At 38.6% G+C, this 24,266-nt stretch overlaps 1 protein-coding gene across 1 annotated transcript in view; it reads right to left on the bottom strand.

The window, feature by feature from the left end:
• LOC124155857 (facilitated trehalose transporter Tret1-like) overlaps window positions 1–24,266 on the bottom strand; it is a 91,422-nt gene that overhangs the window by 47,160 nt on the left and 19,996 nt on the right. Inside the window, exon 2 of the mRNA XM_046530009.1 lies at window positions 6,310–6,544. Within this exon, the coding sequence (XP_046385965.1) occupies window positions 6,310–6,544 (235 nt within the window). The remainder of the gene's footprint in view (window positions 1–6,309; window positions 6,545–24,266) is intronic.

The raw sequence follows: 24,266 nt of genomic DNA, 5'->3' as shown, positions 1-24,266 counted from the left end.
TTTATTGAACCTGGCCACATGATAGTAATTAAAGAAAATAGTAATCTTGCATTGTGGGATGTTACCAGCATAAGGAAAGGGCAATACGCGATGAAATTTAAATGATATTGTTTTGGACTGTTTTGGTAGGAATGCATTCTTTTCAAAAATTCCTTTTATCCTGTTTTGATCTTCAGTTTGTGAAAAAAGTGCAAGAAAGTGACCGAAAGTGTGTCTTATGCAAAAAACTTTCGTTCGATTTGCTTTTCATTTTTTTCGTGACGAATTACAATCTTATTTAAATCAGGTCTCATGAGGAGAAAAAGTTCAACATTTCCGTGCATCAAGTATATGAATTTTTCACATAAAAAATACCGAGATAAAATTTTATGATTTGAGACACAGGAAAATTGTGAAAGTGGTGTTCTGCGAATGCGCGGAAAATTTTAAAATGATAGCGATTTTAAACGTGTGATTTGTCGCCAAAAAATTCCGATCAAGGGGAAGTAATGTGTCCTCTCGGTGAATATTCCGAGTTATCCAATGACGTAGACAAAATTTTCTTTCTATAGCTAAGTACAGAGTTTTTTTTTGTATCTCGCATAGAAAATCTTCCTCAGGAAAAGGTGACAAACAACGGCCACGAAACGTCGGGAAACAATTAAACAAAATAAGCTTGAATCGGCACGATGATTTTTTCCATCCCTTTCGAGGGATAGCTTCAGCGATCATTCCAATTATGGCAGATAATATGGCCGTTTCTCATGATCATTTTCCGCGATGGTTGGAAGGATTGAAATCCCATCCCTGTTTCCATTATTCAGCGCGTCCCTTTCTCCGTCGCTGAAACCATTGCCTGTAGCGACCGCCACACAGTGGGGCCAAATCTATAAAAGGTGGTCATAATTATAAAAATAAAAATTCGGGGTTTTGATTTTTCATATCATGGTTGGGAAGACACTTATTTGAACCGCTGAGAAATTAATTTGAAAAGTAATTAAGTAGGCACCTCTTCGTATAAATTACTGGCAAAGTGACAGGTGCGCTGCTGATATGCATTGACTCCCTCTCCCTTCGAAATATTCAGATCTTCAAGACTGCTCTACAGCTACCCAATTGGCTCAATTTTAAATTTAAAAAGTAGAATCGATGGAGCAATGTCAATAGATTTGAAATGCTTAATTTACTATAACATTGAAACAGCAGTAAAATTGTTGTTAAAGTAAATATTAACCAGTAAATTACACATTTTTTATAAAAAAACAAAAATACGAACATCATTAAGTTAAATGGCAGTGCCCAGCAGCGCTTTTGTATACATATATTATTGTAGCCACAACTCTCTGCTATGAAAACAAAAAAAAATTGTCCACCCCAACCCGCCTCTTCGCGAATTATTGAAGAAATACGTTAGTAACCTTCAACCGTAATGAGACATAATTAACGATTACAGTCCTATTATATTAAAAATTCCAATTTTTTGGCAAAATTTAATTTTCTTTATATTTCAATATCATATTCGTTATTAGCGACCTCGAAAATTGTTATATTCTAAATTTCAAACAGATTACATGGTATTTAATAATTATGACCACCTTTTGAGCATTTGGCACCACTGTGCGCCAGCCAATTAATATGCGCGGCCGCTAACAGCGATTGTAACGCCATACGTGAATGACAGTTGCAACTTCGGAAAGTGACGGAAAAAGCGATCCACCAAACTTCGGACTAAACAGTCCTTTCTTGCAATTTAGGCGATGGACATGCGCATTTATTCATGCCCTTGATGGGAGAAAATCCACTCAGGCGGTATTCGAACCCGTCGACCCCTTGGCTTATTAGGCAAGGATTTTACCCCGCCGCCACGGAGGCCGGCAAGTGAGAAAGTTCAGTCGCGACCAATCCTCTGCGCAGGGAACGTTGCCTCACGAAACACTCTCTCGTCTCTCTTCGACACTATGCCAACACTTTCTACGCACTTTTTTCCCATGGCCGTTACGTTTCGCGCATTCGTCTGCCATCAACTTCGCCTATCCTTTGCGTAGGTGCCTCACGGAAGCGATCCTTTCCTCCCAAGGTTCAGGTTGCGACACCTGCAAAGTGACTACAAAAAGCCGTTCGGACGACCACCCTTTACACGCTCCATCTGAATCACAGCCACCCTCACTTGCCTCTCACAACCCAGTTGCAATGAAACCTTCGCCGTATATGGGAAGAGTATGGGAACACATTATGACCACGAAATCAGCTGCGCTGGGACCTTTGTCAACAATTGCTTGTATCTCAAATTTAAAAATATTCTGAGGGAAAATTTGGCTAAATTAGTAGTATGGTTTACGAAAGTGTTGCCTATGATATACTCATTATACCCTGAAAATTTCAGGACAATAGCAAAACTTTTGAAAGAGTAATTCGTGACCATAAAATATCACCCGAGTGGGAGAAATGCATTCTCATGTAGAGGTCCTCCTTCAAAGTTAATTGCATTTTATTTCCTCTATAATTAAGCTTGCGAATGATTAGATGGCAGACACATGCAATCAATCATAAATCTCATTCTTCTTCACAGATCTTTTGTCTAATTCCTTCATTTTTATTTCTACTTCTACTAGTGGCGTAGCCAGGAATTTCTTCGAGGGGGGGGGGGTCAAAACCGCGGGGGAAATCAAAAAAAGAAACGGGGTACTAATTAATGGGGTTTAAACTTATATTAACACTTTTCATAATCGAGAAAACTTCATTTGTTAAGGAAGTATTTTATAAATTCATAATTTTTCAATCTTTTGGGTTCTTTTATAAAGGAAAATAATTGTGTTTTTATATTTCGGGGGGAGGCGGGTCCGAACTCTCCTCGGCTACGACACTGACTTCTACCAACATCTGTCCATCACCAAAATTTATCCTTGCTGATTCTCAAACATGTACAAAAACATGTTTATTATTCATTCGAAAAACACATTTGTGTAGTAGAAAAAAAATCTACTTATAATAAATTCTTGAATTATTAGTTATAAAAATTTACCAGTGCATGCAGATTAAAGTTTGGAATTACTGCTTGGAACCATTCGGCTTGGGTATATTTTTTTAGAAAGAGCGACTGATGAAGATGTTTTCTTTATGATCGAGGACGTCCCTTTCCAATGTTACCAGAGATAAAGTCTTTCACAAATGATGGATAGCGGTATCATAGGCCGGTAGTGAAGCTGCCTTGATAATACGAAATGGTCAAGATCGAAGATGAAACATCGAGTAAGGATCGAAACTCGAAGATCATGGATCGATCTCGAATTCCTTGATTTTTTACTATTTGAACTCGATTTTCGACTTAATCGCGATCGTTTTTTCCATCACCCTACCAGAAGTGCGCTTTGGTGATTCGAAGACTATTTGAAGTCTATTTTCTCATAGCGACACACGTGGAAGCTGGCGAGCACTTTCCGTCGTACACTTGGCTTTCTCACAGTTTGACATTGAGATCACTCTAGTTGGCGCGGAAGGACAGGTAATGCCAGCTGCCTTTTTACTTGCACCTGCTCAGCTTTTCATGATAGGAAAGTTGAATGGTTGAATGGTAACGACGGAATATTTATTCTTACTAAAGTAATGCTTTGCGAAATTGTTGGCTTCGGATTGACCTTGATGTTACGATATTCAAATAGTATGCAGTGCGTATGTTTGCGGGATATCGTCGTTCTTATTTTTTTCTAATAATTCCTCCGTCTAGATCGTATGCTCGTTGCTAGTGACAGTTTTGGTAACCTATATTTCCATTACTACGCCATCTTCAATATTTTATTAGCACATTCCTCCGCGATACTAACCAACATGCGATATACATCGGAATTAATATTTTCCCATTACATATGAGGGGGTGAGAAGCCAAGGCGGCATGTGATCTTTTTCTCAACAGAGTTAAGTAAAGTAAATTGTTAGAAGAAATACACAAAAACTTGTTTGCCAATGGATACGAGTGAGTCTCTGTTCTGTACTGGCAACGAGTAGAAAATCAAGTGCACCAATAAATTTCAAGTTGATCTCGTTTGCTTTCTTTACGTAATCTCTGCATATAGCTCTGCATAAAAAAGAAATCACTTTCTTCCTAGTTTATTCAGCCCCTTCAATTTTCCCGATTAAAACTCAAAATGATTACTCATCATTTTGGGGATTCATGTAAAAAAATACAAATTTACCTGCTCCTCCTTTTCATTAAAATTCTGGCCCGAGGAACATCGCAACTAAAGACTCAATTTTGATTTTAACTCCCTGCACTAAGTTATATTCCTGATTTAGTACTCCATCAAGAAGTGAGAAATTTTCTTTAAATGAGAATAAAAAATAGGATCACGAGACGAATGCCCTGTCAAGGCCAAGCAATTCTATGCGTAATTATGTTTCATTCGGGTTAGGTTACCTTTGAAGACTTCCGTATTTTTTTATTTCCGTATAAAAGGTTGGATTTGGTAATACCTTAAAAACCTCCTCTTGGTCTTTAAATGTGTTCACGTCCATTCATGTGAGGCTCAGTATAGTTCAGCGTATAATTCATGACCTTTTAGCGATCGCAAATTATCATATTCACACGGCAGGAAAATAAGCAATTCTCCTTAAACGCATCAATTAATGCAATAGGTGGTACCTTGAATTAGATTAATTTAGCTGCCAATATGGGAAAGGAATCGACAAGTGAAATCTGAATCTATTAAGATATTATCTATGATTATATATTATCTACTATTGAGGATAATTATTCTTAAGCTTCTATTTGCTAGAGGGAATAGCCTGTGGTTTATAAAAAACCTGGCTTGCAGAGATCGTTCAACTAAGCTGTCCTTGCCATTGACCCCTTTTAAAGGCCGGCGTGTGCACGAAGAAACCGCTCAGGTTCACGTTATCGAGAAAGTGGAGCATGAAAGTTTCCGCGATACATTCAAAACTTACGTATTCGAGTAGAAAGTTGTCATTTTGAGAACCCTAAAGAGGTGGCATCCTTAATCAAGGTTGCGTAATGGTTATTTCCTGTAAAAAAAAAGGACATCGCGACCTTCTCTAATTGTGATTGAAATTGGTCTAATAATATTATCATTCCGTTAAAACTACGAACACAATTTTTTTCTAATAATTTATTATTTTTATTGCATTGACGATTTTTTCAATGTTGCCACTATGTGGGATACATGGAACCTTCTGACAATCCATAAGGCTTAGAAGGACCAAGTTTCTGTAACCAAGGCAATCTATATATTAAAAAAATCCAAGGTTGGTGCTCATTGTTAATATTTCATTTTCACAATATTTCTGTAGTTATTTTAATATCTCATTATCTAACCTTATATAATTTTTTTAAATGTTTGAAGTGCCTAACTTTTGAAACCCGTTTTCCCATATAACAGATGCCCTCGATTTCACTAGATTTTTATTTACAAGTTCTTCGTGTCTATTACCGAGAGCGAAAATTAAACCCATGTCGAAGTCGTACGATATAATTTCGAAACGACGAATCAGGCTGAAATTTGCACCCTTTTAAAAATTAAATTTAAACCATCTGTAACTGTCCAGTCATCATTATTCTCGAGACCACTCTGTCAAGAATTTATGCATTGATGATGACGCTCACCAAAGTGTCGTAGCCTTATTCGTTTGAGCGTAAAATTTGTGTGAAAATTTCCATTGTCCTTAATTTAGTCTTACCATAGGTTTATAAGGATTACCATAATGTTACACTATTTCTCTTGGTTGTTACTTGCCTATTGCCAATATTTGCAGTTATGGTTGTAAGGAGTACCTAACTCCAGTGGCGTTGCCATGGGGGGGTTTCCGGGTTACCCCCCCTTGAGACTTTAAAAGAGGCACCAATAACGAGTAAGATGGTCTCAACTATAAATATTCGTACAAAAGTACTGTTTTTGTGTCCTAAAAATCACGTTTTCAGCATCAAAAATCCCAAAAAATTTCCCTGGACACCCCTTTGCCCTGTTGTGTTTTTCATACACCTTGGAATTGGCCCCGAAATCTCCTGTAATCCCCCTCCGCCATTTCAAAATATTGGCTTTATTTCTTCTTTTGCTCCATAAAAAACTGTTAGACACAGTATTAAGGTAATTAATCTTTAATTATACACGTCGTTGTTGTCCCTTTGACTTATTTATCTTTTCCTCTTACTAATAAACAACTCTTGACCCTTGACAACCCTTTTGCTTGTTTCTTTTAATTTAAATTAGCAATTGATTAATTCATTTACTTTAACACAAAATCCTGGCTACGAAAATGCCTTACTGTGATTGAGTTTGTAATTTTTTTAAAGCCCTGAAAGATATCCGGGAATGTACTCACTGAACCAGGCAGACTCTTCGTCGGTGAGCGTTAGGTTTCCGTTCGTGTTCGAAGCAGCCTCGAGCACAATCAGCGCCTCTGTGCCGTTGAGGTGTGCCGTGTCGTTGGCGTTTGCCGAATGCACGGGGTAGGGCCCGACCGTGCGAGGTCTCAGCTCCGGGAGCGCCACCGCAGAGAAGCCCATGCTCATCCCGGGAGCCAGGCACGACAGTCCGGCGAGGAACGCCATCAGCAGCTGGAAAAATAAAATTTGGAAAAAATAGGATTAGTATCAGGAGTAGCTTATAAAGTCTTTGACGAAGGATCTGGTACTTTCCCGGCGACTCTTGTTGATGAAGTCTTCACGGGAAATAAGCCGGGTCAAGAATGACGTTGCTGCAAACGTTTCAATGGCCTCCTCTGCCATCGTCTTCGCCCTGAAGAGAACGACGAGATGGCAGAAGACGATGGCAGAAGAGACGATGGATGGATTCTTCATTCGCCCCAAAGACGATGGCAGAGAGGGCCATTGAAACGTTGGCGCAAAGTCAATCTTGACCCGGCTGATTTCCCGTGAAGACTTCATCATGAAGTCTATGTATCAGCGAATAAATATATAAAGGAGAATAAATACACCAACGGATGCAGTTCGCCCTGAAAAATATTTGTCTTCGCCGGGATTCGAACCCGGATCTCCCGATGGCCGGTTAGGTGTGTTAGCCAGTTATACCACCAAGCCATTTTCTCAGAGAGAAAACCGGGATTGGTTTTACCGAACAAGATGCTGACGTCCACACTGCGGTACATGTGGCGAGGGTCGTGCTTACTAAGCCACTGTCGGGGTGAAAAACCCTTATTTTGTCGCTGGTCTGGGACGACGTATTTCGAAGCACTGCAGGAACAAGTGCCTTTGTAAGCAATCACGCGCATGGGTGCATAAGTTAAATGCACCAACGAATGAAGTTTGCCATGAAAGAGGATGTCTGTTTTTCTATTTGCTATGCTTTTCCATACGGCCGCATGGATTGCGACCAAAGTCATGACATGGGTGCATCTCATTCTTCCAAATCCCGTAATGCTACAAACTTTTAGATACGTGTTGTTAGAACTTAGCCATCGATATGTATAATTATATATATTCTGTATATACACAGAATACTCGCTATATAGGCAGTACTTGTGGAGGGGTACAAACCATTGGACTCGCATCACCGTCACCATCACCGCTACTTTTTTTTCCCTCGCATTCAAAATTTTTTTCCTTTCATGCAAAAATGCTCTCGTTATTTCAAGTTTTCACTTCTGTCGGCATTCTCGGAGTGCAGCTATTTTGTTTGGATTACGAATTTTCCAAACTTTTTAAATTAATGCCTGATATTTTGTTTTGCCTACGATACTTACAAACATGAATATAATTTGCATGAAAATAAGCAGGAAAATTGCATTTTTTATGTCAAGAATGTTTTTTCCAAGCTTAATGTCAGATTTATTTGTTATCAGTTAGTTTTTCTATTTGAGTTATTCAGTAGGGTCTGGTGCATTAAAATGGAATTCATTCAGAGAAGTAATTGTAATCGAATTCAATACGTTGAATATTCCTTGAATTTAAATAAAGTGATTAAATTAATCCTTAATAATATTTTCTTTGCAGTTGGAATGAAATGAAAAAAATGCTTATTGCTCTTCATGCATGGCTCTTATTTTTTCGGTAACTCCATGCAACACTTGGGTATATTCGTGGTGTCATGAACAGTTACGAGGTGTCATTCAACACTGGAAGCAGTATCACCAATAGTGTAGTTTCCTTCATCAAAGAAAACGAAAGGCATTGATTGCGATTCGTTACCCACCATTAGTGTATTCATAATATACAAATTATTTGTTTTTAGAAATCCCAGTTTAAACGAATGGCAATGGTCAATTTTAACCTCATTTGAAAAAGGCCAGATTGGCGCCCATGCGATGCCACTCCACGTGACGTCACATGGACCTAGTTTCTATACGAGTAGATAGGAGTTTTACAACGTCTGAGATTACCAGTGCATGCATGCATGAGGTACAGACTTCAGGGAAGCATCTCTTAATAATCACCTATTAAAACTGCCTAAAGTTGAAAGTTTCCCTCGTTTGATAAGGTAGTAATAATCCATATTTAAGCCAAGCGCTACCTGCTAGCAGGGTATTCTGCTACCTGCTAGCAGCCTGCGTCGTATCAGTGCTCAAGCCTCGCCTCACGGTCACCTCTCAGGGCGGCAGCGGGAACCAGAAATACGTCACACGGACTTTTCCCATCATTCCTACTTAGCCGTCGCGTTTTCGCGCGCTTGAAAATGTTCACTTTTCGTTTAATCGCGAAAAATAGATATCGTCATTCTAAAATCTAAGAGCGTGAAATGCGTACTCCAGTAGTAATAATCTTTCAATGTAGGCAATAAAAAAATAATAGGAAACCACCCTATTGAGCTGTAGGTACCCGGATATCGTACGGATTCCATGAGTGAATCTGATTTTAATCCGAACACGTGATGAAATGGCTACACGTAATGGTTACGCGAAACCGTGATACTGTAACGAAATTGAAGATGTATCTACTCGGATGTCGCATTTCCTCTTTCTCAACCGCCATCGGGATGGACTTGAGTATCAGTGATATTAATAATGCCTGTCACCATTTAAGGTTACCCTGCGGGAGGTTATGTTCTCTTCGCACCGACCACAAAGAGGTGGCGTTGCGCTGGACAGTGCTGGGTAATCGCGGAGATGGGATTAGCATTCCTGCGTTCAGAAGGTGAAAAGCGAGCCCTCCTTTCACCTTCGTCCGGTAGACGTCTCGCGGATCGGTTGCAAGACCGTTGTCAACGGTGTACGTCCGAGTACCTAATCGTAAATCCGAAGGGCAAATCTCTTCTCAAATCTCTCCATTCTAAATCTCATTATTCCACCCCGTGACTTAGGTGACCGATTGTATCCCTTTCGATCTTAATCTTTCACGGGGAACTTACTCGTCTTGAAAGCATGGTGGGTCACATCCATATCTCGCACATTTTATGGCCGTCAAAAAATGGTTGAAAAAAGGTCCAGCAATTCGTGCGTCTGTATTCCGCAAATTACCGGTTACAAATTACCCAAAACCACACCCGGTGGGAAACTCCGGAATTATTCCTATTCGTCGTCTTTTTCCCGATCGTTCTAAACGGATCACAAATATTCTCGTCATTTAGGCGCGTCAGATTAAACAATTTTAAAGCATACTATACGTATTTGGTAATACATTTTCAGTCGTTCCTTACTTGTCATGAATTGACACAGTGTAATGTTTGATTTAGAAATTTCATATTTTAAATATTAGATTTTTCACCTTGTTTAAACCAAAGGCAGTTAGCTAGTTGTGCCGAGCGGGTGTGGGGGCTGTGCGTGAGATAATCCTGCTTGGTGTACAACATAGAACAGTTGCGGTTTCGTAATATTGCTGTTCTTCTAATTTAATATTCACCGAAACCTGGAAGTGAAATTTAATTTAGGTTTTCGGTTTGGTCCATTATGTGTATTATACATGCCTCGAACAGCGACAGATTTTTTTCGCATCAAAGCAAAATGTGTCCTTCCTATAAGTAGGTACCTGTCATAAATAATTGGCATAACAGCAATATGCGAAGCTTGGTCATTCTCAGTCAAGAAAGTTGGGTTAGGGGTAATGTACGGAATGCGGATGAGAAGTTCACGCCACTGTGATCAGTGCCCCGCGAGGGATATCCTGACGGGATGTGATGAATACATGTCCTGCACGAAAAGGCTAGGCATCAGCGGAGGATTGGAACGTTCGTTGGGCGCCGTGGTCGACTTAGCCGTGTCGTAACGTTTTCCAAAATTACTTTCCTTTCAAAAGACTACACTCACTCAGGGATTAAATCCGAATGTTGGTTGGTTAGGCGAGGATAGATCTCACCCCGCACTGAGCCACAGGCGTGTGAATTCACATATCCATAGTAGGGAAACAATTCCTTTCCTGGACCACCTCGCACTTAGAGGATCATAAAGTGGTTAATATAAAGATCAGTACGTAGTTTTTTTGCGTGGTGAAAATGACGGTACAAATGACGGTAGATGTCCCGACGAGAGTAAAATACATTCTAATTAAGTCGTGGGCGAAGCATACTTCGAAGAATATAGGGAAGAATCCGTAGCCGAATCTTTTGCGCCTTGTCATAATGTGAGGAGGATGATTATTTCCTTGCTATAAGGGGCGTAGAGCTTTCGAAATTCTCGGTTATATGAGAGCACCGCGAGGGCAAAAATTTGTAGGACAATAGTTCATGAATTGGCCGCTTTCAGACGCCAATGAGCTTTGAGTTAATTTTTCCGCCGCTGAACATGAAGATCGCTATAGCAACAGATTTCTACATCTCCGATTGAAATGCAATGGTATAATGCTCTTTTTCTCTTCAATGTCTTATTTTAATTCATTCCGTGACTCAGGAATGCGAAATATGTCCTTCGCATAACTGTACCAGCTATTGGTCACTTCAATTTTACACTAGCTACTCGTAGCGCTGTCATGTTGAGTGTCGCACCCTCATAGATATTCCATCCATCACTCAGACTCGCTATAAATTTGATACTCTAAGGTAAAAAAGTTGATCTGTTGGAAAGCGATAAACTTCGGACGAGTTTTTTTTCCCTCCTGAATGAGATAGCGTGCTAACGCCCAGCTGAGTTTGTCATTTTATAGGTCTTATTACAAGGCATGAGATTGAGGTTAGAAAAGGTTTCTCTATTGATTCTGACCGAATTTATTTTTTCAGAAAAAATGGAAATGCCGAATTTTATTAATAAGTGACGTTAATTTTAAAAAAATTCTTGCTAGAGGAGAGTTATCATTCATCAGTGCATTTTGTTAAATTCAGATTTTAAGGAGGTGAAATGAAGCATTTAATACTGAATTCTGAGTATATATGCTTACATTGCAATACCTACAGGTATGTCCCATACTCAGTAGACAGCAATATCGGCGAAAGAGAGATTATAGTGACTCCAAAAATGGTGCAAGTGTGTAAGACCGTCTTAGCCACGTGTTGAGCATTAGACCGGCCGTTATTTTTCAGAAAAGGTATTGTGATTGCATATTGTTCATTTAATACGGAAAGGAGAGGCAAGCTGCCCACTGCATGTGAAGCGCACTAGGGGATGGATTGCATTACGACGGACAATATCTCGTTAAAGCTTAGAGATAGGTCAAAACAAACGGAAATTCGGCCCCAAAGAATTTTACTTTCACATTTTACACATTGGTAGTACTTTTTCTGTCCCAAAAAAACTCAATTGAGGGTCCTCAGTACTTAAGGCCCTTTGGGCTCGGTTTGCCATTATTTTAAAGTAAAATTTAACCAAATTATTCAGCAAAATTTTAACACACGAATTTAAACCTCATTCGTATCATTTTGAGACAAGGAAAACAAACTTTTCTCAATTCTGAAAAATAAGGGCTGGCCTAGTGAGCATATCAATCGTATGCTGGGTGACTGAAAAATAACGTAATCGTTGTCCAAACATACGGAATGATGATTTTAATAAACTTTAAATTAATGTAAGTGCTGATTAACCGCATCTTTGGATGCTGAGGGAGAGTCATCGAGTTGTATTAAAATTTATTCATAATTTAAGGATGGATGAATGGTAGTAGGTAGTAGTAAAATCTGCTCAACAATCGCAATACCTTTTCTGGAAAATTCTGAAAAATAAGGGCCGGCCTAATGCTCACCACGTGGCTGAAGGCCCCTATGCACGGTGAATGATCATGCGAATGATATCATTCGCCATGTAAAACGGAGAAATTCGCGAATAATCATTCGGTGCTCATGATCATTCAGTGAAAATCAGAAAATGTTCTATTTTGCTCGCATAATACTGTGTATGATCACGTGATCATTCAGCAAAATCATTCACCGTGTATAGCGGCCTTAAAAAAGGTCTTACTCACTTGCACCCTCATTGGCGTCACTATGATCTCTCTTTCGCCGGTATTGCTGTCTACTGAGAGCCTCAACAGACTTACACCTCAATAAAATCTGCTTGAATTAAAATATTTATTTCTTGAATTAAGAATTTCATTTTCTTGGCATCGGGTTGCGTGCCATCCATATACATGGTCTTCGTCCGGGATTCTATAAGTTGTTTTTAAAATTCATAAAAGAGAAATGACTTTGCGTATTGGTTTTCTCCATTTAGGAACAGGAAGAAAGCTCAAGCTTTGTAGAGTGTGCGCTTAGCACTGTGTCGATGTCCGCAATCTGACTCAACGACCATGACCTCCGAAAATGGATACAGTATACGTATATTATTTTCTGCATTCCGGGTTTAGTCAGACTACATCATGTGGTTGGGAAAAGCTTCTAGTTTTCCCATTTTGTACCTTAAAGTATCTTTTCTAAGCAGTACAAGGCAGGCAATTATGGCTCTCATGAATACATACTTGCTCGCATAAAATGCAACTCATATGACGCCAGTGCATGCGGGAGTGACGCGACAGAATATCAAATTTATTTTAAATAACAATAATTTGCAGTGATGGTGACTAATCCGTTGAATTGACTCCATCAGAGCAGATCTCTTTGAAGAATCTATTCTGGTGTTCGTTTAGACCAACAAACCCTCATATTATGGTGTAACTTGGAGATTGCCAATTCGGGATCGAATCCCGAGGTCAATTTAATTTTTTCGTGTTCTCTCTCATTGCTACGCTATTTATTTGATATAATGGCAACTATCTGTTTCTGTAACGAGAGTTCGTCCGATTAAATTTCGATACTGTATAGTGACCTATATATTTAAATTTAAGACCATATCATGGGAATTAAGTAGTGTGATATGTTCTAGCATTAGAAGCTCAGCATATTTCAAGCCAGATTTAATTAGTTACGACTCATATATGTCGATACTTTGAATCTAGAATCAACTCAGTTTCCGGTGTTAAGAACTTTTCTCCCTTAATTTATGATAATTTTTTTCTCTGCATTGCCATAAATATAATTACGCAAGTTTATAATCCTTTTTCCCATGGCTAGGCGTCCTTATTGTTTACTATTTTTCAAAGTGTTTGTGTTCAGTAAATGCAGTTTTCGATTGTTAAACCTGTAAAATCAATTTTAATTAAAACTTCATAATACATTCTGAGAAAACTACGTTGATTCACTGTTTTAAATTTTCACTGCTGTGTAGAAACATCCTATTTTGAACATTGATTGTGTCTCCAAAAGATATAAATGTATTTCATTCAAAGAGTTATCTATTTTGAGAAACAAGTTCGATATTGCGGCATCGTCATAAATGCAAGATCAAACGAGGACCTTGATCGGGTAAATTTTAGTTTTTTTCTATTAACTGGGGTATTTTTTTCAATTTAAAGCTTCACCATATACTATTATTTTATATGTAAAACCTGCTATGAGATTACATGATTCTAAAATTTAAAATTTACTATTTTGATTCACGATTTATAAGTTAGCGTTGGTAATTTATACGAGTTGCGCATCTCTCTTGAGTATAGATTTCGTTGCAACTGCGTGAATCAGATGGAGATCTTCATTCTGATGATTGGGGTCGTTAACTCAGATCCGAAATCGCAAATCGTTGAAAGAATTCGGTAGATGGAAGGGAAAGGAAAGTAACGGTGAAAAAAATGTCTTCCTTGTTCAGCCATTCTCTCCATTGTTTTAAATAAAAAACGCGTCTGTATCCGCCCACTTTTCCCGAGTTGATGACGTCAACCAAGTTTTGGTTCATTCGCTCGAACAGGAATCGGATTTCTCTGAGGGAAGGAAATTCTCAAAAGAGTGAACAATAATGAAGCAAAGTGGTCTATGTGCGAGGCCGAGGGATAGGGGAGACGCGGTGACCCCCTACGCATGATTACGTGACGCCAACGACTTGACGTTGAAAGGGTCGATTTTTGCCGCCAATGGCTCATAAAGTAGGCACCGGCTAAATGAACGGAAATTTGCGGGTCTCTTTTCATTTTTGAAACCTCAATATTCCAAAAAACTACTGATTTAGATAGATAGATAGACAATTTAGTAATTCGTTTCTTGTGCGAATTGGTATCTCTCTGGCAACTGCCTTTGGCATTGGAAGACCGAATCAATTCGTAAAACGTACAAACTTGTTGAGCGAACGTTTTTCATCCTAAAATACGACCGTATTGTCATTTTTGCATTACACTTTTGAAAATTTTCGCAGTAAATGGCATATTCTCAAGTCTTGTTTTAAGGCCATAACCTTTCTCCTCTCATACTCTAAGAACATTTTCAGCGCATTATAGCATCCATCGCTCCTGTCATATCAGGTCACATTCGTGTCAACAAAGTGCATCATATCATCATATCAGTATCAGATATCACGTCAGATCGCATGAATACGTTTTTATTAATTAGAAAAAAAAGATGATAGGTAAAGCAAAGCTACTACAATAGACACATGCCGCATGAACCGGTTCCGAATTATGCCTGAAGTAATTATTTTGGCGGGTCATTGATATCTGCATTCCTTACATTAAATTTACACATTGTTATTTTTAATATTCTTCTCGGATTCGGTTCGTGACTCAGTTTCAAAAAGTTTTATTTTCTTATATATCCGAATTGTGAAGAATATTCTCTAAACTACACTCAAATGAATGTTTAGGAATAACGATGAAGAATGCGGTTACGAGAATTTTTCAATTTTATGAATTATGAGAGCTAGTTTGGCGCGGCAGTGATTTAAGCGATAAAAATAGTTGTCATATGTAGAAGCGAGCCTCACGTTCGATTGTCATGACCTCGAAATACCGCTTTGCACTTTCTCTTCTGAAACCATGAGGAAGAACGTCATTTTGCATGTGCTACAGTGCATACTAAGGTGGGAAGAAATCGGCCTTAATGCGTTTACTGTATGAGGTTCGCAGCTTGTAATCTTTCTATTATTTTCTTAACGGAACTTAGTGATGAACTCGCGATCAATCATTAAAAAATCAAGTTTAGTACTTAAGACTACTCCATAACAGCTTTGTGTCTCTTTTATTAAAAAAAATATTTTTGACTGGATGTATATCCAGGACTAATTTTATTTCGTGTTAGAAAGTATAACTTTAAGGTTTCCCTTTCACATTTAACTTTTCAGTAACGAGTGTGTGCATGAGAATAAAATAAAATGATAAATTTCCACACAATTTTATTTACAAAATACCGACCCGGTTTCGACACGTAGTGTCATTATCAAGGTGACCTGTCGAAACCGGGTAGGTACTTTGTAAATAAAATTGTGAGGAAGTTTACCATTTTCTTTTATTCTCATGGATATAAAACATTTCCACCAGATATCGCCGGACACTGTGAATTATGAGTGTGTGCGATTGAAATGAGTTAACTTCACGTTTCATTCAATAACTTCATTCGCTGGTGCTCAAAGTATGTTTCCTTGCTTCAAACGTCTCCCGCCCTATGAAATGAGAGCCCATCTCTCACATTTTGCCATTTTATGCTCTTACTTCGTATGCGAGTCTGTGGCGTAGTCAAGGCGGGGGGGGTGTTCCAGGTTAAAACCCCCACCTTGAGCCTTAAGAGGTGTCAAAAATGACTACGATGGTCTCAATAAATGACTTAATAAATACTTGTAAAAAATTACTGTTTTTGAGTCCTAAAAATCACGTTTTCATCATCAAAAATCCCAGCATTTTCCGAGGGAGGATCCCCCTTTGCCCTTGGGTATTTTCCAGACACCCCGAAGGGGCCCCGGATATTAACGTTTTCGTTCGAAAGAACATAATCGCCTATCTTTATAATCTACGGGGCCAAGATGGTCCATCAAACTGAAATTTGTCCACCGCCAACTCCAAAGACGGATTTATGGCTGCGTTTCAGCCAATATTTTCGATGATATGATACCCTCGACCGATTTGACAACTTAATTCCATTTATAGTGACAATTGATTCATTAACGGCCAAACTTAATGCCCCTGGCAATTCATGACCTTACTCTGATTCTGCGTGGTTTTTCAGCAGATACAATTACAATGATCGGGGCGTAGCCAGTACGATATTGTGCGAAAAATCCACAGAGAAAAAATCATTCGCCTTGACCGGGATTCGAACCCGGATCCCTCGATTTCCGGCCGAGTGCTTTAGCCAGTTAAGCTACTGAGGCGTCATTCTTCCCTGTGGAAATTTGTGGACTATACCGGACAAGGACTATAACTATACCGGTATACATAAATTCGTCAAAGAGAGAACACCTATATGTGTTCAAAGTTCGGACTTTACTCTCCGGCTGTGGCGCCGTGCGCACGATTTGGACTGCTCGTCGCATAATATGCTCAGCAGTCCATACCACCTTGTCCGGTATAGTCCACAAATTTCCACAGGGAAGAATGAAGCCTCGGTAGCTTGAAACATTGTAAGGAACAATATGTACCTGAGAACTACCTTGGAAAAAAAAAACTGGAAATAAAATGATTTGAAACTAACTGGCTAAAGCACTCGGCCGGAAATCGAGGGATCCGGGTTCGAATCCCGGTCAAGGCGAATGATTTTTTCTCTGTGAATTTTTCGCACAATTGTGCATTACGGGTGACTCCCGTAAAAGTCATCACCGTGGCTAGTCCCGGTATACTTAAATTCGTACAGTACGATATGTTGGGGGGACGACGACCCGGATCTAGGAGAGTGGAAAAAATTTGATAATTTTTATCTCTAGACAACACATTTTATGCAATTTGGGCACCAGTGGTGCCGACTCCATGGGGCCTGACGGGGCCCGAGCCAACTAAAAAATTCGCTATGGGTGTGAGGAAAAAATGTGTCAGGCTTGTCGATTTTCCTCGGATTGTCCAGATATCGAGATTCGAGTTATCAGGGTTCTAATGTTGATCATATGACTCTTCTAAAATGCTTAAAAAACTTAAAACTCACTACTTACAAAATTTCTCGGGGCAAGATCCCCAGTTTGGCCCCCCCCAATATTTTTTGTAAGTCGGCATCCCTGTTTGGCACTTAAAAGTACACAGCTGATGGGTGATCGGGAAGCTGTTTTGCTAAATCGTATTGTTGGAGTAGAATAAATTTTTTTGCAGGTTAATATTTTTCTGCTTAATTAATTAATTGTTTTGGGGGGCGCGCTCTGTGCCCTCCCTTGGCTACGCCAGCGACAATAATTAAAATAAAATGAGATTAAAACTCAGTCTTTAGCCATTACGTATTTCTCTAATCCACGGGCTCATAACTTACGAAATGGTGTGACGCAAATGTATAACAAGAAATCGTTATGCTGTGTTTGAGATTCTTCCAGTTTACATAACAGCGAGAGTAACATTTGTTGGCAGATTCTTAGAGTTCTGACGCCATTCATTTGGCATTTTAGCCGGCTGCACAATTCTGGCTAGGCACTGTTGCAAGTTTCGAGGTTGAGATCTCTTTTTGCGATACAATCTTAAAGGAATATGTCGCAAAGATACCAAATTAAGATTTGGAATTAGTAATGGCCGATGTATCTAACTATAGGGAAATACGCACCTCGATAATTTCATGTATCTGGAATTCGATAATGTACTTATTATTAGACCATTTACGATTTGTCTAATACAAAAGTGATCAATACAATAGTGATATTTAGTCCGATAGCATAATTTCGATTTTTGCGCGATTGTTAGTGTTTTGTCTTTTACAACGACTTTTTCCGCGATTTGAAAAGGTTATTCGGTCATTTTGCAGCATATTTTTAATTTCAAACCCCAAATAAGCGACTTTTTTTTTTAACCAACTCCGCGAAATAAGCTACGGATTAAAACGTTGGATTCTCGACGCTGCCACATTACGTCATCCTAAAATTCCCTATCGAATGAGACGGCAACAGATATCGGTACGCCCCCAATTATGGGTTCTATTTTTGCTCTTCAAACTATACAAGGAAATTTTCATTACCTTACCATTTTCAGCCGTAAAGAAATTGTCATTACCTTACCATTTTCAGCGCTTACTCTGAATACTTAGGTGTAGGCACTAGTGATGAGCGATATATCGCTAACTGTGATTGAATCACCGTTACTGAAAAGTAGCAATCACCGTCGGTGATTGACTGTGACTGTGACTGCGATTCGGTGAAGATAGCCCCGCTGGTGATAGGCTGCTACCGCTGCTACCTAGTGATCGGCGATGTATCGATATGTACCTGTGATTGAAAAGAAGTAGCCGATCACTGCCGGTGACTAAATCACTGAATACTCGAAATCACTGCGACTATGGATACAGTGAATATAGCTTCGGCTGCTACCAACAGTATGATAAAGGATGTCTTATTCATCTTTTCTGATGAATAAGACATTCTTTACGTAATATATAGCTAACGATTTGAATCATGATGGTTTGAATGTATAATATGTTAAAAAAATGCCGACGGGATTTTAATGATTGCCTCTCATCAATTCCTTTACCATATCAAATTTACTTAATTATCGTAATATGAACTCAGAATCAGACATTTTCCCTCAAAAAATATCTTGCAAAACTTTCCAATTTTCAATAAGTTTATTCGTTCATTTTGCTCTAGCTCTTTCATTGGAATTGGACAAAGTAACAGGAATAGCAGCGCCACAAATCACCGATGACTTTTTAAGAGTGATTCTTCTCGGTGATCGCAATCACAGTTTAGAATCACCGTTACTGATGAGTAGCAGTCACAGGTAACGAAGTGATTGGAGAATCACAGTTCCGCTCATCACTAGCAGACACATTGGGGACGTAACCTCAAAGTTTCTGTTGTAGTCTCTCAGAATGGATTCCTCTGGATTGTCGATAATACACTACATAGTAATAGTAATAGACCCTAAGAGGGAGTAGTGTAGAGAACTGCCACCCAGAGGACTCTGTCGGAGAACAACTCCCCGCGCCCACTTGTGTCCCAGCAAGGTAGCTTATATTGAATCAAATGTTATCATGTTAAACTTAGGGTTTCATGTTCCATTGTGAACTCCCAATAAGATTTATTAAAAATGCTGCTTTTTGACGGTAGTAAAAACGTTAACAAGGTTTAAAATTATAAAACTTGGATACAGTTTTTACAAAAAATTCTAAAAATTAGCCCAGTAATTAGTAGTAGCATGCATGTAATAATAAGTATGGGGTTTGAATCCTGCACTTTACAATGTATACATTAAGATATTTTTTAAAATTTTCACAAAAACAAAAGTGGATGTATATAAAATGAAACCTTTGCTCATAATTCAATTGTCTTAAAGAAAAAACAACTCAAAAGTACACAAGAGCTGCATTTACTCAAATTCGCTGCAGAGACTAATTAACCAAGAATTTATTATTATCATATTGAAAACAGATGTTATTTACAGCGTCCGTTACAGTCACTTTTCCCTACAGTCAACAAAACCGGTAGCGCAGCACGGGTATTCCTCATGCAACACAGGCTGACTAGCACTGATAGTCTAAAAGTTAAACATGACAATAAAAATAACATTTTTGTAAAAACCACGCTTCATCAAAAAGAAGAAAATAACGACTTATGGCCATTTTTCGCAGGATTCTGTTAAAGATATGTAAATCGCAGAAATCTGTTAAGAATAAAAATATACTGATACTTTACGATTTACAAACAGAAACCTAATTTATTGCACATATAACGATTGCAGCGCCTTCATTGGATTTTAGGGGGCATTTTTGGAACTCCAAATTACATTTTTTATTCCTGAATATTAAAAATTTCAAAAATTATTGATGAGATAGTTAAAATAAGTTTTCGATGAACATTTCAGATAGCTAAAACGTGGGGCGCACGTAAGATTATAAAATGAAAACATGCTGGTCAATGTATATTAGACTTGTCTCTTAGTCAAAGCGAATATAATCTTTCATAAGTAGGGCAATGAAAGGAATGGTAAATCTCAGGCTTCCATTATAGATAAAAATCTGCAGGTACTTAAAACATTACCAACACATACTTTATTGTGCCTATAATGATTGCAGCGCCTTCATTTTGGCTTTTAGTGGCCATTTTTGGAACTCCAAATTAAATTTTTATTTCTGAATATTACTCGAGATACTATTTCGATCTTGCTATAAGAATAGTAATATTGTATTTTCATCTACTTACGAGCTATCCTGAAAATTTCAGCGCTCTAGCTAATATGAAAGTGGGCGTAATATGAGTAGCAAGATTTTTCCTGGAAGGGCAAACGAGAAAGCGAGTATATTAAAACTGTTTAATACAACCGAGTGAATCAAACCAAGAGAACCAAGGGAAACTTGAGAGAAAAAAATTTGTCTTGAAGTCATTGTGCAAACATAATTTTCATGGATTTATCCTCATCCGAAGTACTAGATGCCCCTTTTAAAATTCATGAAAATAAATGGCATTGCGTCTAGGTATTTTCCCCAATTACAAACAGGGAGAAAGCTCAGGCCTTGTTGAGTATGCGCTTTGGCATTGTGTCGATGGACGCAATGTGACCCAACGACCATGGCCTCCGAATAGGAATTATGCTTAATAAGCAAATTATTTTCTGTTTTCCGGGTTTAGTCAGCGCATATAAAGTTGCGGAAAATATCTTCTTAGTTTTCCTATTTTGTGTCTAAAAGTATCTTCATTAGCCCATAGATGGCAGGCAGTTAGGACTACAATGATACATACTTGCTTGAATAAAATGGTGCATAAATGACGTTAATGCATGCAAGAGCGACGCGTCAATATAGAATGTCAAATTTATTTGAAAAACTACCACATCAGTCATGATGACTAACCTGTTGAAGTGACTCCATCAGTGAATGTCCCATTGAAGAATAAATTCTGCAATTCTTTGATACCAATAAACAATCCAACTACGTTGTAACTTAAGGATTAATTCCTGACCGCCAAGCCGAGTTCGAATCCCGAAATCGGATGTTTTTTTCGTGGTGTATTTCATCTTAGGTGTAAGTTAACTTTGCATCCGTGCGCGTGACTTCTTAGGTAATGTTTTACTTGTTTATACAATCAGTGCCCTTCATTTTGCAGTGTCCTACGTACTGCCGGGTGAGTTGGTGCAGCTACAGCGGCGACAGCGGTGTGTTTGCCTGGCCCTCTTCGTTACGGTTTTTTTTTTTTGAGATAATGACAATTATTTGTTTCCTCAAGGAGTGGTAGTAAGCGTCCCCCCCTAATTAGTTCCTGCCCTTAGTTACTCCACTGCTCCTGAGGGCTTCTGGGATTAAAGTATCAGACTTATGAGCCTGGCCATAGGAGTGTATCCCCGAGGGCCCGCTCTGGATTCCCTTTTTCGTTGCTTGATTGGAGACAGTTTGCAAATACGCGTGGTCAGCCTCCTCTGCAGCAGGTGTACATAGCAAATATCACCGAACTCTCGTAAATTTACGCAAAAAATAGATATAAAAAGACTTTCGACCTTGCGTTGGAAGTGCGCTTGCGTTTTTCCTTCAGTTTGCTGAAGAGGGCCACATTATTTGCCGAAATTCGTATTCGACCTTTTCCTCGTCCCCTTTCTGACCTTCCCCCTTCTCAGAGATCCTCTTAGATATATATTTCTCTGGAATGAAGGAAGCCATCCTTGGGAGAGTGAGTGTGTTTCGTGAGTGCATGTGTGTATATCTACCAATAATTAGGCATTCTTAGCAGGGTCTCGCCAGCCCTGTGAAGAATCTCGGGTTGAGGACCAGGGAGCCTTAGTTTGGGTCCATACAGCCCTCGCAAAGGATCCTATTTGGTCGCTTTTATGCGTGAGTGGGTGTACATGTGTTTATAAGTGAGTTTGGCTATTCCGGTTGAGAGGCTGGGATTTGTTCCCCGCGGTGAAACTCTTCCCCCTCCCGTACTCAGTGTTTAATTTTTGCTGGGTGGACGAGCATTAATAATTATAATTCGTATTTATTGGGCGAGATTGGGAAGATCCGCCACTGGGAAGATGGGACTACGTAGTCCCATCCTCCCAGTGGCGGATACAGATGTGGGCGCGCGTCCCCCCCTTGCGGGCCCGCCCGTATTGCCAAACATTGTAGAACCACAGTTATAACTTTTTTGTATCATAAGATGGCATTGTCTTGTATACGTGTTTAATAAATTTAACTAAAATTTTCTTAACCTCTGAATTTGACTTGATTATTTTTTATTAGGATAAAAGTAAAGTAACTCAAGATATCTTTGCGTCCCCCCCTCGAGTTTTTTCTGTATCCGCTACCTACTGCATCTTCTATCTAGCATTGAGATATATAATACGGCCGTTTGAGTTTTTTCATTCCATTTTGTCAACAAAAAGGGCAATCTATGAATTCGATTCAATGCCTACCTATCAAAATATATTTTGTTATCAATCAAAATGTATGCATTCTATTTTAAATTTCCTTCTTTCTTTATTTTACACGGACTCTTCACTACGATACTTGTTGCAATTTCGCTAAAGTTAGGAAGACAGGAGTATTTAATCGCAAATATAAGTTTCATTGGCAACATTTATAAAGGACTGGAACTTTATTTCCCGAATGAAGTCCAGGAACTTTTCGAATAGGCGTTAGGTATGCTGTTATCGGTGAATCAAGGAATGGAAAACTCAGCATTCTCAAATAAGATTTTTCTTTTCATACTACATGATCAACGCAGTCAATACTCGCTGTATCACTGTTTTACCCTTCGTATCGATGATTAATTTACGTTTCTGACTTGCTCCACGTGTATTGTTTTCCTCTGGCACCTTGAATAGCAATTACCATTGGAAGCAAAACAAATAATATGAGGACATTTTTTTTATGCTGTAAAGAATAATCTGCTCGTAATCAAAGGTTTTCTTCCATTGTAATAGAATCGAAACTTATTCTATTTTTCTTTGAGAAAACCTTTGTTTTATTAAATCAGTATTGTGAAAATTAATCTGAACCAAGTGGTATTGCGAGATGCATTTATGATACTTAATTCTGGATTTTAAAACATGCTATTTAATGCAGAAATGGCTTGATCACGGATCATTAGTTTTGAATTTCATGTCAAACGTTCATTCTTTCCAGTGGTCTGAGATAATCAGTTTCTATGCGCGATTCGAATGCTATATTTTGAAAGGAGATGATAGTAAATGAAAAACAATTCTTCATGATTATAAGCCCCTTTTTACAGTCTTTATATCAACTCACCAACCTGTCTGTTTGTTTGTCTGGTACAAATCTTGTAACTCAAATTTGACTCACTTCCTGTGAAGCAAAAACGCTGAAATTTTGCACACTTCTTCATTTCCGATGACAATACATGAAAATATAACTTTTTCTCTCCAACCCCCCTTTAACCACCCCCCAGTCAACCCCCCCCAAAACATGTTTTTGATCTAAGAAGTTCCAAATGGTCGATTTTCGTGTTTCGTGGCATTTTTAACATAGGGGTAGGCATTTAAAAGCATAGGGGTGGCATTTTGAAACATAGGGGGCTTACCATTCACTGAAAATTTAATAAATATAGTGACTTTTTTAATACGTCACTTTTGGTTTTTCGGGGTCACTGAGTTTTTTTGCTTTGTGTCATATATAAACGTTGCTCATCCCCTGTAATCTAAATATAAAGGCTGGTTTTTAAAAAAAATTTTTTTATAAGAGCTTATTATTTCATGATTTCCTTCCATGTCCTTGGAAATCTAATGGTTTCATTGCTCAACAATAATATTAGCTCGAGCGGTTTGTCGACTATTTTCCAGGCACTTAGCAAATACTCATAATGCTACTAAACCCACCTTCTTCTAAGCTTAAGTATTACTCTCACGTTTTCTTCGCGAATTGCGATTGGAATTTTTTTCCTGGCACCGGTGACTCTCAGAGTGCTTTTAATTGTATATAATCACTTTCAGAATTACACATAGCTACCCGAGCAATAAGAGGTGCACATTAAATAACAATTAATGGATCGAGTGAAGTTCACCTAAAACGTCGCTTAAGTACATGTAGCACCGGTCTGGAACTAGTTCTAATATACTCTGC

The sequence above is a fragment of the Ischnura elegans genome, chromosome 3 (genome assembly GCF_921293095.1).
Source record: "Ischnura elegans chromosome 3, ioIscEleg1.1, whole genome shotgun sequence".
Lineage (NCBI taxonomy): Eukaryota > Metazoa > Arthropoda > Insecta > Odonata > Coenagrionidae > Ischnura > Ischnura elegans.
This window is presented reverse-complemented; position numbering and strand designations above follow the sequence as displayed.